Below are 15,481 nucleotides of genomic sequence, written 5' to 3' on the forward strand. Positions count from 1 at the left end.
CCTGTATTTATCATCCCTTCCATGTGGCCCTCTGAGAGGGACTTTTCGATTATCTTACAGGTGGGTTTGGGGTGTCCCTTCACATCAATTTGGTTGCTTGTTTTCAACTGATCCCTAGCCCGTTTATACATCATGACCACACAGGCTGCTGTGCTTCTTCCATGAGGGCTTTGTTGCTTCCCTGCTAGATGATTGCTTGTTTAATTAACTACATGCCTTTAAGGACCTAGATGCCATATCTTTTAATAGCCAGGCACCTATGGCCATCAAGGTGGCTCTAACTCCTGGTGACTCAATATCTGTCTGAGTAGAACTGTGTTTGATTGGTTTTCCAAGGTCTGAATGTCGATCTTTCTGAATTACAGCTTCAGACATTTATTCTAAGGAAACTTGAGGTAGATTCAGATCTCCATTTTTTTGGCTAGCAGCCAAGGATCCTAGCTATTTGCACCAACCAAGGACCCTATAATATTATTCTAATAGTTTTAACTTAACATGTGTCTACCAGAACAATCTCTTTGCATGTTAGGTATCACTCAAGAGGTGAAAGAAAATAGGCATTGGATTGAAATAGAGCTTTCACAAAGCCTACTCCCCTTTCATGTTTCATGTCTCATGGATTTTATTTTTAGTATGAAACCAGGGACACAGAGAGCCAATGTGTAGCAGTCCTTCACAAGGGCTTCTCAGCTAGTGTGCAGACCATCTATTGGGACAAACCCTCACTCCCTGCCAGCAGCTGGGTTTCTGCAGAACTGAAAGACCCACCAGGTAAGGTAACCTCTAAACGTTCGGTTTTATGTTTGGGGTGTTGCAGATACAGGACATCAAAACCAATTCCTTTTTCTGTTTGCTAGTTAATATCACGCATGAGTCCATCATATCAGTATCTTAACGGCTTTCTTTATCTTGTGCCGCTATAACTAAAGTAATTCCAGTGGGTGACTTTCAACATGTAGGAGGCCAGATGTCTAAATCCAGGGGGTGGGCTCTAGGGAAGCCTTTCTCTCTGGGCTGGTTCTAGAAGAATTTGCTCCCCAGTGAGCTCCATGTGGCATGGAATCTTTGTTGAGAATATAAATCACAAAACCAAAGCACCAGTTCCCATTCAGACCATTTAGTGACATTTATGACATGCTTCAAGTTGTGCAGCTATTCTTGCCATTCTTTTTTGAATGTTCCCCTCTCCCATTCATAAATGTATTGCCCCGAAGACTCCTCTCTGATCTTCTGAGTTAATGCTCAAAATTGGATCTCATATACATCTTTCTTTAAAGGCACGGATTGCTTAAGACAGACATTTTTCACTAGCGAAGCTATATTATTGTTTCGTTTTAAGTAAGGTGACCAGACGTCCCGCTTTGGTGGGACAGTCCTGATTTTTAACAATTTGTTAAAATTGTGGCAGTTTGCTTCTGTGAAGATTATAGCTATGGAAACCATATGCACCTATTTTACTTGATGGCACTGGTGTTTTATAGGCACCTTGGTAGAAGGCCTTGAAGTCTACTTCTGGAAAGTCAGTCATTGAAAGCCCTACATATCGAGTGTGGTTCTGACAGCAAGGGGTCACCGTGCACAGGCATTAGCTCCGTGACAACTTGTCCGAGGGACTCGTGCCTTGACTGTGCTCTTATTGAGCACATGTAACAAATTGCTCGTCTATCAGAAATCAATATATGATGTGGCAGTTACATCATCTCCTGTCAACTTGAGCGAAAGGGTGGAGCCTAGCCTGTCAGTCAGTTAGCAGTTTGATGACCTCATTTGGAGGCACAAAGGAGATTAAATAGCTCACTGGAGGCCAGACCCACTCTTCCTGCGAGACTTTCCTGTTGACAAGCCACATTGAGTTATGCTGATGGAGCCGGAGCCCTGGAGCTAGGGGAGCCATGAGGAGACCCATGCCAGTGCTGATATCTTCCACCACCACTGGATCCACGAGACTTTCCACCCCCTAGTCTGTGCTCTTCCTGCATTTGGCGTCATTGCATGTGTTACACGAGTCTGGTGAGGAATTTATAGATTAGTATCAGACATTTGGCTAATATTGGACTATGAACTTCACCAGAACTGGGCTGGGATGTTTTCTTAATATACAATTACTCTTTGATATAAAGTTATTTTCTATACATATGTGAGTCTCCCTGGATTTGATTTTCTAGTCTACTCAGACTAACACAATGAGGAGGCTTCAAAATATTCTTGAAAAAATTCCATTGTCTTTTCATTCCTTTTTTCCATCAACTTTTTGAATCCTCCTCATATTTATACACGGCTAGTCTAACTGTAGAATATTCTGCTTAAGGGGTGGCCAATGACCCCTTCGAGCATTTACTATAGCACACTTTAGGTGTGGCATGCCTTCATGCCTTATAGATTAAAAGAAAATTTGATGGATATGAGACCAAGAGGAAGACAATGTTGCTGAGAGCTCATAGAAGCAGTAGAACTGGGTGACCAAATTGCCATAAGGAAAGAGGGGAACATACTTTGTCTATGTGTTGGTGTGCAGTAAATGTTGGTGTTGTTTCCGTTCCTTACAAACAGTCACATTTCTAATTATACACCTGAAACACGCACACACACACACACACACAGAAGGAAATGAGAAACAAACCATAAGATGCTGATCTGACCCAATGCAAAATTCCAGTCACTGAAAACAGCAGATGCAATGCCTTCACATTTACTCATTCATATCCCTGTTATAATGTCATAAAGCAGCTAATTCATAATGTTTTTCATCTGAACACAGACACTCATTTATGGTAGACACAAGATCACAAATATAGGTCATTGTATGTCTTTGATTAAGCCACTTTACCTCTTCTATATAATGAATAAATGAAGTAAACCTCTAATGTACCTTCCTGCATCACCTGTTTGTAATTCTAATTATTTGCTTGGAACTCCAGCACAGATTCACATTAATGAAAATTCAATTATTTATACCTTGAGCTAAACTGAATTAATACCACCAAATAATTCCTTGGAAGGTAATAGCAAGACTATCTGACTTCAAGGCTGCAAACTACATTTGGGCATGGACCGTGCATTTATTTAATAGATGGATGGTGAACACACACACACATACAGAATCTCTCTTCACGCCTTTAACAAATTATTGTGACTTGATTGGATGAAGTTTTACACACCAGGTGTAAACAATTCATACACACTTTGTTTTAGCTCATTTATCACAATCCTCACAATGTAATATCACATATCTCAATTTTACACTATGTTTACAGTTTCCATATCTCCTCCTTTCCTAACACTTCAGAATTTTCTCCTTGGCAACTGTTGCCCTTTTGATCTTAAATGGTATATTATTCCAAGTTGTACATAACTTAATAAGTTATTGTTATTGATATAGACCTATCTATTCTTTGGCTCCACTACATAACTATCATTTTGTCATACTGTAAAAGCTTGTGCGTTGCTGTGTTGCTGGAAGCTCTGTCACTGGTGTTTCAAATGCTAGCAAGGTCACCCAGAGTGAACAGGTTTCAGTGGAGCTTCCAGAATAAGACCAGACAATGAAGAAGGACTCTGCTCCCCACTTCAGAAGAAGAAGTCACCAAAAACCTTATGAATGGCTTTCAAGAATTTTAAAATATTTACAGCCTAAACAAAGAAGGTAGAACATTGCTGGATAGGCCTCTCTGGGCTGAGGGGCAAAGTGTGACTGAAGAGGAGATGATTTCTTGGAAGGCTGTCAATCACAGTAAAGTGAATTCTCAAGGTATAGAGACACAGCTGCTAAAATCTAATGATTCAAACTTGGAATGTGAAAAGTATGAATTTAGGAAAATTGGAAATGGTCAAAATTGAAATGGAACTCAAAGATCAGTATCGTAGGCATCAGTGTGCTGAAGTGGACTGATATTGGCCACTTTGAATAAAAAAATCATATGGTTTACTACGCTGGGAGCAACATGATCAAGAGGATTGATGTGGCATTCATTGTCAGAAAAGATCTTTTTAAATCTTTCATGAAGTACAATACTATCTGTGATCAGATTTTATGTATCAGCCTTCAAGGAAATCCAGTCAACACAACTATTATTCAAATTTATGCACCAAACACAAAAGCTGGTGATGAAGAAATTGACGAATTCTACAAAAAATTTCAGTTGGAAATCAATCAAACATGCGATCAAGATGCACTGATAGTTAATGGTGATTAGAATGCAAAAGTTGGAAACAAAGAGGCAGGAACAGTAGTTGGAAAATATGGACTTGGAGATAGAAATGAAGCTGGAGATTTCATGATAGAATTTTGCAAAACCAACAATTGGTTCATAGCAAACACTTATACACATGTTGACTATACATAAGAATTTTTGCACATGGAATACATAGAAATCAAATTGACTACATCTGTGGAAAGACATGATGGAGAGGCTCAATATTAACAGGTACAAGAAGACCAGAGGCCAACTGTGGAACATGGAAGTTCAAAATGAAGCTAAAGAAAATGAAAACAAGTCAACAGGAGCCAAAATATGACCTTGAGACTATCCTATGTGCATTTCAAGAACATCTCAAGAACAATTGATGCATTGAACATTAATGACAAGACCTGATGAGGTGTGGGAGGACGTCAAAACTGTCACTCATGAAGAAAGCAAAAGGGCATTAAAAAGACAAGAAAGAGAAGATCAAAGTGGGTGTCAGAAGAGACTCCAAAACTTGCTCTTAACAAGTAGCCAAAACAAGTGGAAGAGAGGATGAAGACAGAAAGCTGAATAGAACACTTCAAAGGACAGCTCCGGAAAACAAAGCCACATACTCAAATGAAATAGCCAGGGACTTCAAATTAAAAAAGCAAAAAGAAAGAACATGCTCAGCATATATGAAACTGAAAGCACTCAAGAAAAACATTGCCCCTCAAATGACAATTCTGAAAGATTATCGGCAAGATATCGAATGATGTAGGAAGCATAAAGAGAAGACGGAAAGAACACACATGTCACTGTACCTAGAAGAACTAGCCGGCATGCCACTCTTTCAGGAGCTAATGGTGCTGACGGAAGGAGTTCACACTGCGCCGAAGGTATTAGCCCAAAACAAGGCTCCAGTCACTGAGTGACTTCCCGCTGTGATGTTTCAGAAAGCAGGAGAAGCGCTGGAAGCACTCTCTCATCGATAGCAGGACATTTGGAAGACCACTCCCTGGTCATCGGACTGGGAGAGATCTATATTTTGTGCTCATTCCAAAGAAAGATGATCCAGCAGAATGCCCACACTATAGAAAGCCACTGATAACACACACTGTAAAAGTCTGCTGAAGATCATCTGGTAAGTTGCAGCATTCTATTGACAGGGAACTGCCAGATGTTCAGGTTGCATTCAAAAGAGGATGAAGAACAAGGGCCATCGTTGCTGATTTCAGTTGGCTCTTGGCTCAATGAAGAGAATACCAGAAAGGTGCTTACTTGTGTTTCATTGACTATTCAAAAATACTAGACGATGTGCACCAGAACGAACGGTCGATGACTTTGGGAAGAACAGCAATCCTGGAGCACTTCATTGTGCTCATTTGGAACTTGTACGTGGATCAAGAGGCAGTTGTGCTAACAGAACATGGGCAAACGGCATGGTTTGATATCAGGAAAGGTGTGCATCCTCTCACCTTACTTGCCCATTTCTATGCTGAACAAATCATCAGAGAAGCTGGATTATATGAAGAAGAACGTGGCATCAGGATTGGAGGAAGGCTAATTAGCAACCTGCAGTAACCAGATGATACAATTTTGCTTGCTGAAAGTGAAGAAGAATTGAAGCACTTGCTGATAGAGATCAAGGACTGTAGTCTTCAGTATGGAAGACCAAGATCCTCACAACTGGACCAATAGGTAACATGATAAAATGTAGCATTAAAATTTAACTGTTGCTGGATATCAAGTTCTAAGTATTTTTATATGACAATATATTATACTGCACTTGAAAATTTCATGTTTGTCATACACAGATTCCCATGCCCCAAAGTAGTTGGACAGTCTTTGAGGTCAGAAACAGAGTTTTGTAACCCTAATTTTATTTCTCTAGTAAATTTGCCTTTGGAAAATAGGTTTCTATTTGTCATAGGTGATCAATAATGGTTTTTGATATGGCTAGGATATTCACACTTGTAAAATTTCAAAGAAGTACAAAATAAGTGAAATGCTTTTGTTTTCTTGCCTTCTTTTTATTTTTGTTTGTTTGTTTTTGGATCATCTAGGATCTCCCGGAACCTCAATTCTGAATTTGACTTGTACCACAAATACCATAGCCAAAGTGCACTTCCGGCCATTTGAAGTGTCTCTTCATTGCACCTGGCTTGTTGGCCAAGATGCCCCTGAGGATACTAAGTATTTCCTCTACTACAGGTTTGTACCTACGTTTAATTATGCACGTGGGTAGTCTCCACTAACCTTATAATACTTATGAATGTTCTAATTTAGGTATGGATCTTGGACTGAAGAATGCCAAGAATATAGCAAAGACATGTTGAAGAGAAACATTGCATGCTGGTTTCCAAGGACTTCTATCGATAGCACAGGGCTCCAGAGGCTTGCGGTGCATGTCAATGGCTCAAGCAGGCATGCCACAATCAAACCGTATGACCAACTCTTTCATCTTCATGCCATTGGTAAGATGAGCTTATATTACCCAGAGTTGAAATAAGTGCCTCATTGAATCTCAGCAACGGGAAATGTTATGAAGGTTTCCTAGCTGAACTATATCTCTGATGTTCATTGACCATCTAGTTCAAGCTAGAAACCCACTGGGAGAGGCTTTCTCAGCCTCTAACCCAACAGAAACGGAGTAGCTGGTGCCGAGTCAAATATGACTCAGAATGACCCCATGTGCTGCAGGGTAGAACTGCACTCCAGAGGGTGTTTGTGACTGTGACTTTTTCGAAGTCGATTGCCAGACTTTTCTTCTAAGATTCTTCAAATCTCCTGCAGATTTTAACTGCCAGCCTTTGGATTAGAAGGTGCATGCTTGACGGTGGTGCGATAGGGACTGTTTACAAACTTAGCACGATTAGTATTTCTAGCTGGATCCTCTTGAGTTGTGGGAGAAGGAAGCTTCCCCAAACCTTATCGGATATTCAGCAGTACCCTTGGCCCCTACCCATTAGGCGCTAGCAGCCCCTCCAGTTGTGACAAATGGAAATGCCTCCAAGTGTCTCTTGGGGTTGGGTGAATCATCAGCACTCAAGAAGGATGGCCTTGGGGGAAGGAACTCACAGCTTAACCAAGCCTATTTCATCTCCTGGGTTCCTGAATTTCTGCCCAGTTGGTCTCATACTGCCTCAAACAATGCTAATCTTTTTCCTCACAAGGAGGCCCCTCAGCCGTCCAAAGGCAGCCATATTTTCCATCTTTATTCTTCTCTTCCCCAGGTTTACCTTTTCCTGATTACTCTTAAGACCCTTTATCATTCTGACGTGTCTCCTCTGGACGGTACCAAGTTACACTGCCGCTCTAAGTATGTAATTCTCAGATCTAAGCCTTCTATTCAAAGTTTGATGGGCTTATTGCTCAAGAAAGATGTTCTGCCTTATATGTTAATGAATGTCAGCACACGACATAATCAGTTTTTATCATTCAAGACTTCCACAGTGTAAAGGTGGGGGGGTGTCTATAACCGTTAATCTACCTGTATTTGAACCCTGACTCCTCCACTGATCACTGAGAGACCTTAGACTAGGTGGTCATCTACTCTTCCCTGCATCTTCTGCTCTGGGTGCACCTGACACATTTCATAGTATTTCCAATATTCTCAAATACGTATAAAATCTTGACAATGAATAATGGGGATTAATAGGCTTATACTTTACTGACAACCTAAAGATTGCTGGTTCAAACCTACCTAGTATTACCATGGAAGGAAAGGAGTGGAAACCTGCTTCCATGAAGATAACAAGGAAGAAACCCTTTGGGAGAAGTTCCTCTCACTTCAACAAGGGTCCACCATGAGTCAGAATGGGAAGTAGTAACATGAGGAGAAGTAACAACCACATGGATTTGATAATAATCAAGGACATTAATAATCATGTTGTTCTGAGAACAACATTTTCACTGTTCTTGATCTTAGGTCCCAACAAGTAGATTTCAACTCATAACGTGCTGCTACAAGAGAACAGCACCCTGCCAGGTCAGATGTGCCCTCATAAGGCTACTTTGGAACCCATTGTCGCAGTCACTGGATCAGTGCATCTTGTCGAGGCCATTCTTCTTTTCGCTGCCCTCTATAACACCAAGCATATGGTCCTTCTCCAGGGGGTGCCCTTTCTGATGACACGTCCAGAGTTTGAGGTCTCACCTTCCATGCTTTAGTTCTTCCATGACAGATTTGTTTGTTCTTTTGGAAGTCCGTGGTATCGTCGTTATTCATTGCCAACATTATAATGCTGATGTTGTCAAGCACGTAATTTTGTTTGACTTCACAAGCAGCTGTTAAACAAATCAAATGTTTTTTTAGTTGGAATTAGTTTGGTTAGTCTGTCGTACCTCTTTAATGAGTTAAAAACAAAGATGTTACTTTGACGGCAAATGAGCAACTGAATCAAGGCTTGGTATTTTAAGTCACCTAATATACACATGGAGTCCTGGCTGTGTAATGATTAATAAGTCCTAATAAGATGCTATCTCATATTCAGGAGCCCCGATGGCTTAGTGGTTACATATTGGGGTGTTAACCACCAGGTCAGCAATTTTAACCACAGTGGCTCTGAGGGAGAAAGGTGAGGCTTTCTACTCCCATGAAGAATTAGTCTCCGAAACCCACAGGAACATGTCTACCCTGTTCTTTAGGGCCACTATGAGTCAGCATCCTCTTGATGGCAGTTGGTTTGAATATGCATGTGAAATCTGGGTGGCAAAGATGGAAGAATTGATGCCTTCAACTTACAATGTTAGCAGTTTCTATTATCATCTAGAGGACATGGTCTAGTCCATGAAATTATATATATATAGTGGCCCTAAAGAACAGGGTAGACCTGTTCTTTATATATATATATATATAATTAATATTTATTTATTTATATTTATATATATATATATCTCAAACAGAGTAAAACCTCGTTTAAAGGATCACAGAATTTACAAAAGAAGTATGCACTTCTCTTCAGTGCTGCATTTTAGGTGACCTTCAAATGTCACTTTTGTGAAGATTAGCAATAAAAGATGCAAGGAGGCACCGGGGAAACAATGAAAGTAGTGTGACTAATGATACAACCTGACAGAGACAAAATGAATTCACTTTCTTTTATGATTTGCATTTTGTTGAGGCCAGTTTTTAAGCTCGCTAAAGTAAATAAATACGTTCTTGACTAAGAATTTTCTGCTTAAATAATAGCAAGCTGTAGGACATGTGGGTATCATTCTTGGATTTTTAACCCAAGACAAGGACATTCACATAGAAATACAGTAATTTCCACCTATATCACCTGGCCATGAAGAAAATCAATTGAGATCTCAGGGGAAAGAACTAAAAAACTATAATTAAAGATAGAATTTTAGCTCAATCCATCTTTTTTCACCTGAGACAACTGACAGCCAATACTCCATCCCCCAAACAGAAGACCCACAGACGCAAGGAAATAACAAGTGCGGTCTAGAAAGTGATTTGCTCACGGCTGTACATCTGCTCACAAGGAGCAGGAGGATTGGTAGGAGACACACGGCAATGTTCTTGACATTGCCATTTCCCCTTGCCTTATCCAATGGAGTGGTACCACTAGGATGATGGTCAGTTCATTCTGAGATTTCTTAGAAGTAAAGTTTGGTGATGTACTTCTGAAAAATCAGTCATTGAAAACCCTATGTATGGAGTATAGTTTTCCTTTGATGCACATGTGATTGCCATGAGTTAGCATCAATTCAATGGCAGCTGGTTTGGCTCACCCTGCTTGAGAAGTAAAAAGGGGTGCTGGGGTCATTCAAGGAGATGATGTGAGAAGGGATTAATCCATTCACTTTCATCTTGTGTAGAAATCGTTAAAACTCACAGGAGCAATCTTTTTTTTCTTCAGCTCTACACAGGAGGAGTGATATTTGAAGCTCCCGGCTTCCTAAATTTGGAGATCAATTAAGAATTGATGAGGCTATCATATCCTAAAATGCATTGAGATGTGTTAATAAATTACATTTTCAGTTATTGTCTGAGTCTTAAAACAGAAAACAAACAAAACAAATACAGATCTCTTATTCTCTATCTTAGATGAAGTAAACCCTCCAACAAATGTCACAGTAGAGATTAAAGGAACTTCTCTCTACATCCAATGGGAGAAGCCAGTTTCTGCCTTTTCAACCCAATGCTTTCATTATGAAGTTAAGATTTACAACATAAGGACTAATTCTGTTCAGGTAATTCCTTAGATTATGTCAATGTTCAATGATACATATTCTTTTAGAAGTATTTAAAAATGATCTTAAATTACTGATCTAGTGACAGCGTGGTACTAATAAGGTCAAAGTTAACTTACATCTACCAGGAGTTAAGGAAATAAATCAAACACCACTGGCCTTTTATCTTGAGATGACATTCTTTTGGGTGAAAATTATGTGAGGGACTCGGATAAAAACCCATTACCATTAATAGACAAAAAATTTAAGAGGAAAGGAACTGAGAAGAGACCCAACATTTACTAACCCCCAACCACAAGTTAAGATTTATTATATTAGATTATTTCATCCTCACCATAATGATATTATGTAATTATAATTTCCATTTTACAGATCTGGAAAACGGAGGAACAGTGTCAACTAAGTAACTTCCTCAAAATTACAAAGCTAGAAAAAACAGGGAAGTCAGAATTCAATTCAGGGCCCTTAGACTTCCACACTTGTCTCACGGATAGTAAGCAGAGCAAATTTCATCCCACTGGACAAATATTTTAAAGAACTAGCTATGTTATGGCCAGTGGGGAGGCATGACGGTAAGTATAACACTGCTTCTGTTACTGAAGAGTCCAGTCGCGTGGACATACTCTCCTGATCCAGAGATGTGCTTCTACATTAAAACCATTGGAGACACAAAGTTAGGCAAAGCAAACTGTTTGGGGCCCCACAGAGAGGTGTGTAAAATCCCAAAAGATGGTAGAAATTTACCTGATGAGACAACAGGGGAAGGATGTGCCCACCCAATGCTTCTCCACTACCTGTGAAATACTTTATTAAAAAGTTGTATTGTTTGGATGTCTAATTTACTAGAGATTGGTACTTTTGTTAAATACAATAAAATGATTTGCCGAAAATGAAATATAATCAATGACATATAAAATACAAGTTCAATACAGGACATCTGCTTGGATGTTCTGGCAATGTCCAATTGTTAGGAACATTTCTAAATTGTAGTTTCAATATCTAAATGTATTTACCTCAGCACAAATCTGTCAAATCCAATCCCTGACAAGTACAGACCAGTCACCATACTGTGAGGGGCAGGAGTCCGAAAGAACATGGCTCCTAAGTCAATGGCCAACGCTCTAGGCCATCACGCTGATTCTCTCAGACTGACCTTGGAAGATATTGTCAGGAAAAGAAATGGGTTTCCATAGATATGAAAGCCATTGTAAAATTTTAGCAATAAAGCAAAAGGACCCCATTTACAGACTAGAAGAGCAATGTTGGAAGCAACGTGAAAGCTGGATGTGGGATGGGGTGGGGGTGGGGGGAATGAGGACATGGGATATCAGTCAATGGCTATTCTCATAGCCCAAGCAAAAGAAGAGAGGAGTCAAAACAGGCTCTTTGACAGGGATGAGGAAGGGCGAGCGATACATCGGTACTGGAGTGTGTAAGACACAGGTGTCAGCATTGCTGGTTGGCGATTTGGGGGGTTGGCTAGATGGTGATATGACTGGCCAATATGGGGAATACAGGATGGTCTATTTTATAGGAGAACATCTTGATTCATTTCTGGACAGTGTTATCCTGGGTTGTCTGTGGTCAGTTATCACTGACCGCGGTCCATTGTCATTACCTTGAACCACCCCAAATGGCTGTTTCTACAGATCCAACATTTGACGATTGGTAATTTCCTATAGTATCCAACTTATTATATCCTCAAACTTGAGATTTACAAAGGTAATTTCACCTAGCTCAATAATCCATGGGCTAGATATTGCTATCCTGTTTTACAGATGGGAGAACTGAAACCAGAGAGGTCAAAGAATGTGCCGTGCAGTAATGGGAAGTCAGTCTAGGGTTCCTGCATTCCTCTCCCTCGACTCAACATCGGTGCTCTTCCCATTTTCCGCTCTGAACCCTCACCCCCACCTGATTTCTGGTTCTGAAGTGTACCTTCTTTGTAAGGGGTGCCGGGAAATGAGTTTTGTAAAGGGCTAAATGGGATATATTTTAGACTTTATGGTCCATGTGGTTTCTGTTGCCCCTACTCAACTCTACCATTGTAGAGGGAAAGCTGTCAGAGATACAATGTAAACTAATGGGCATGGTTGTGTTCTTTATTGTGGACACTGACATTTTAATTCCATGTGTCATGGAATAGTCTTCTCTTGATTCTTTTCTATCCACTTAAACATGTTTTTTAAAAAAACACCCTTCGCTTGCAAGGCCCTACAAAAATGGACAACAGGTGGAATTTGACTGCAAACTGTGTTTCACAATTTGTGCTGAATATGACGGGAACCATGTGCTGTTCTTTAGTGAAAGAACAAGAGGTGATGGAGGGACAGAGCAAGGGAGATTACACACCCTACTAACTGCTACTCTAGTCTTTCATTCTGGAACTGTCAGTGTAGACCAAATGGACCATCTATGTCTTATGATTAATTGGGATATCTATTTTGGTCACCAAATAGCTGTTCCCTGCAGAGGGACTATCAGCACATCCTTACTGAAGCAGTCTAAAATAAACTGATCAATATGTGCCCTATTGGTTTTTAACTGATTGCTGAACAATGAATCACTATATATATAGTGGATACATATATATATCCCCATAAAACAAATCAAATCCATTGCCACAGAGATGATTCTGACTCATAACAAACTTTATTTTATAGAGTAGAATTTCCCTTCAATAAGAATGAATATTTCCTATATAGGAACACTCTCCTCTTTCTGATAATTGGCAAAATATAAATGGTGTTGACAGAATATAACGATGCTAATTTTCCCTCTTTTAGATAGGAGAGATTATGACCAATTCATTCATCTCAGTAATTGATGACATTTCTAAGTATTCAGTTCAAGTGAGAGCAGCTGTGAGCTTTCGGTGCAGGAAAAATGGACGGTGGAGCGAGTGGAGCCAGCCTGTTTATTTGGGTGAGTATTTCATGCTTCTTTTGTGGCAGGTTACCTTGTTGGTGCTATTGAGTTCATTGCAACTCATGACGATCTTATGTATTAGTGGAAAACTATGTATACCACCTAGGGACAACCGACCTAGTTTTGTTAGGTACTATCAAGTTGGTTCTGGTTCAGAACAGCTCTATGTACAACATAACAAAACGCTACCTGGTCCTCAACCTCTTCACAAATGTGGTTCTGTTTGAGCTCATTGTTGCAGCCACTGTTAATCCATCTCATCAAGAGTCTTCTTCTTTTTCATTGCCCTCTACCAAGAATGTGTCCTTCTCCAGAATCTCTCCTGATAACATGTCCAAAGTATATGAGATAAAGTCTTACTATCCTCACTTCTAAGACACATTATAGCTGTACTTCTTCCAAGTTCAATTTGTGTTTCTTCAGTCTATTGTACTTTCAATATTCTTGGCCTGCATAATTTACTGATGGCTAGAATAGATAATCCTGGAACACATGCACATTCAATCTCAGGTCTCAAAATAGCTTCACATCTCTAGTATGCCTCACCTTTTGTAGGTACACTATATATTTGTATGAGCAATGTGTGTGCTACATGGTTTTCATAAAATGCAAAACATCCTTGCATAGCAGTTTCCTATGCATGATTTTACATGGGCACATTTTTTTTTACAATCACGTCAAGTAGAATTGTACAATTGTTACCACAAACAGTTTCCAATCATTCTTTTTCTACATGGACTCTTTGATATGTCTCCCTTTAACCCCACCACCATCACTGTGCCCTCAACCCCACCCTGAAACCCTTATTCTACTTGATGTGCCTATATGTTCATCAATCCTGGGCTTCATATACTGAAACATGGGCAAGCATGTAACACAGCTTCAAGAAGGTGACCTCCACTGACATAACAGCTCTGAGAGACACTCTACTATGAATGAACAAAAACCAAACCAAACAATACAAATCCAAAATACAGAAAATTTTGGAAGCCAGATCAGGTCCAGCCTGCATCATAGGGAGGACATATTGACAAAGTTTTAACTGTTCGGATCAGACTGATGCCTTTGAGCTGTACTCCTCTCTCCCCCACACTCTGCTTAGTGTTCGCTCTCCTCTCATCCCTCCATTGCAGATGGGGAAATTCTCCAGGGGTTTATTTCCCATGTAGTTCCACAAACGAATCTTGGGCTTCTACTGTTGTCCATTGTCTTCTGCCCCCTGGATTTTCACAATTTAGGCTCTGATACCGATTCCTCTTTCAAGTTTGGATTATATGGATTCCAATCCTTTGGAGACTTCTTTCATGTGAACTCAGTTGATATCTCTCTCAGATACCTGCTTGTTTGGAGACAAGCCTTTAAACCCCCAGACACTCTTTTATCTGATAGCCAGGCACCATGTAAAGTCTTCACCACATTTTGCCATAGCACCCATATTTTCCGTGTTCCCTTCCAGAGGGTGAGGATTGAACAGGGCCGTGATGTAAAAACTAATTGTTCTAAAGGTGAAGTTAGGATTTACTGTGAGCTACATGGGCACATCATGTGTGACAATGAACTCACTGCCTTTTCCACCTTGATAATATACAGCTCCCAGGAAGCCAAAGAAGTTTAACCTCTCACTAACACTGGCTTTTCCAAGGTCCTCTACCCATTTATTTTTTCAATATAGACTGTTTCTACTTTTATCTAATTATAAAAGTTTATAGTTTATTAATGGAGACAATTATTGTATGACATACTGTTGTAAGACTTGATAAAAAGAGATTCCGTGTACACTTTACCCTGTTTCCCCAAGAATCATGTCTTGCAAGAAAATAATGCAATATGTATCCAGAAAATTGGTGTGGACATAATCCACTAATCTTATTCAGATTTCTATGTATTGTTTGATGGTAGTCGTGGTGGTATGTGTATTTAGTTAGAAGCTATTCTATCAAATGTGAACGATGCTGTATTCACTAGCAGAATCTAGATATAGAATATCTCCATCTTCATGAGAATCCCTGATGTGGTCTGATTATAACCGCATTCACCACCATATCCTTGCCCCTTCCTCTGCTCTTAATCACTTGTAATCACTAATCTAATCTCCATCTCTAGAAATTACTTGTATCTAATTTGACATTCACATTCATGATTTTCTGCTCTGAAAGAAAATGCTAAAATCAAATCCAGCACTTCAT

The 15,481-nt window shown here is 39.8% G+C and overlaps 1 protein-coding gene across 1 annotated transcript in view; it reads left to right on the forward strand.

Moving 5' to 3' along the window:
* The window catches only part of IL5RA (interleukin 5 receptor subunit alpha), a 57,545-nt gene that overhangs the window by 15,768 nt on the left and 26,296 nt on the right, over positions 1-15,481 (forward strand). Inside the window, exons 5-9 of the mRNA XM_075550874.1 lie at positions 633-771; positions 6,230-6,377; positions 6,453-6,640; positions 10,222-10,367; positions 13,154-13,292. Coding sequence (XP_075406989.1) covers positions 633-771; positions 6,230-6,377; positions 6,453-6,640; positions 10,222-10,367; positions 13,154-13,292 — 760 coding nt within the window. The remainder of the gene's footprint in view (positions 1-632; positions 772-6,229; positions 6,378-6,452; positions 6,641-10,221; positions 10,368-13,153; positions 13,293-15,481) is intronic.

This window comes from Tenrec ecaudatus, chromosome 5, assembly GCF_050624435.1.
Source record: "Tenrec ecaudatus isolate mTenEca1 chromosome 5, mTenEca1.hap1, whole genome shotgun sequence".
Classification (NCBI taxonomy): Eukaryota; Metazoa; Chordata; class Mammalia; order Afrosoricida; family Tenrecidae; genus Tenrec; species Tenrec ecaudatus.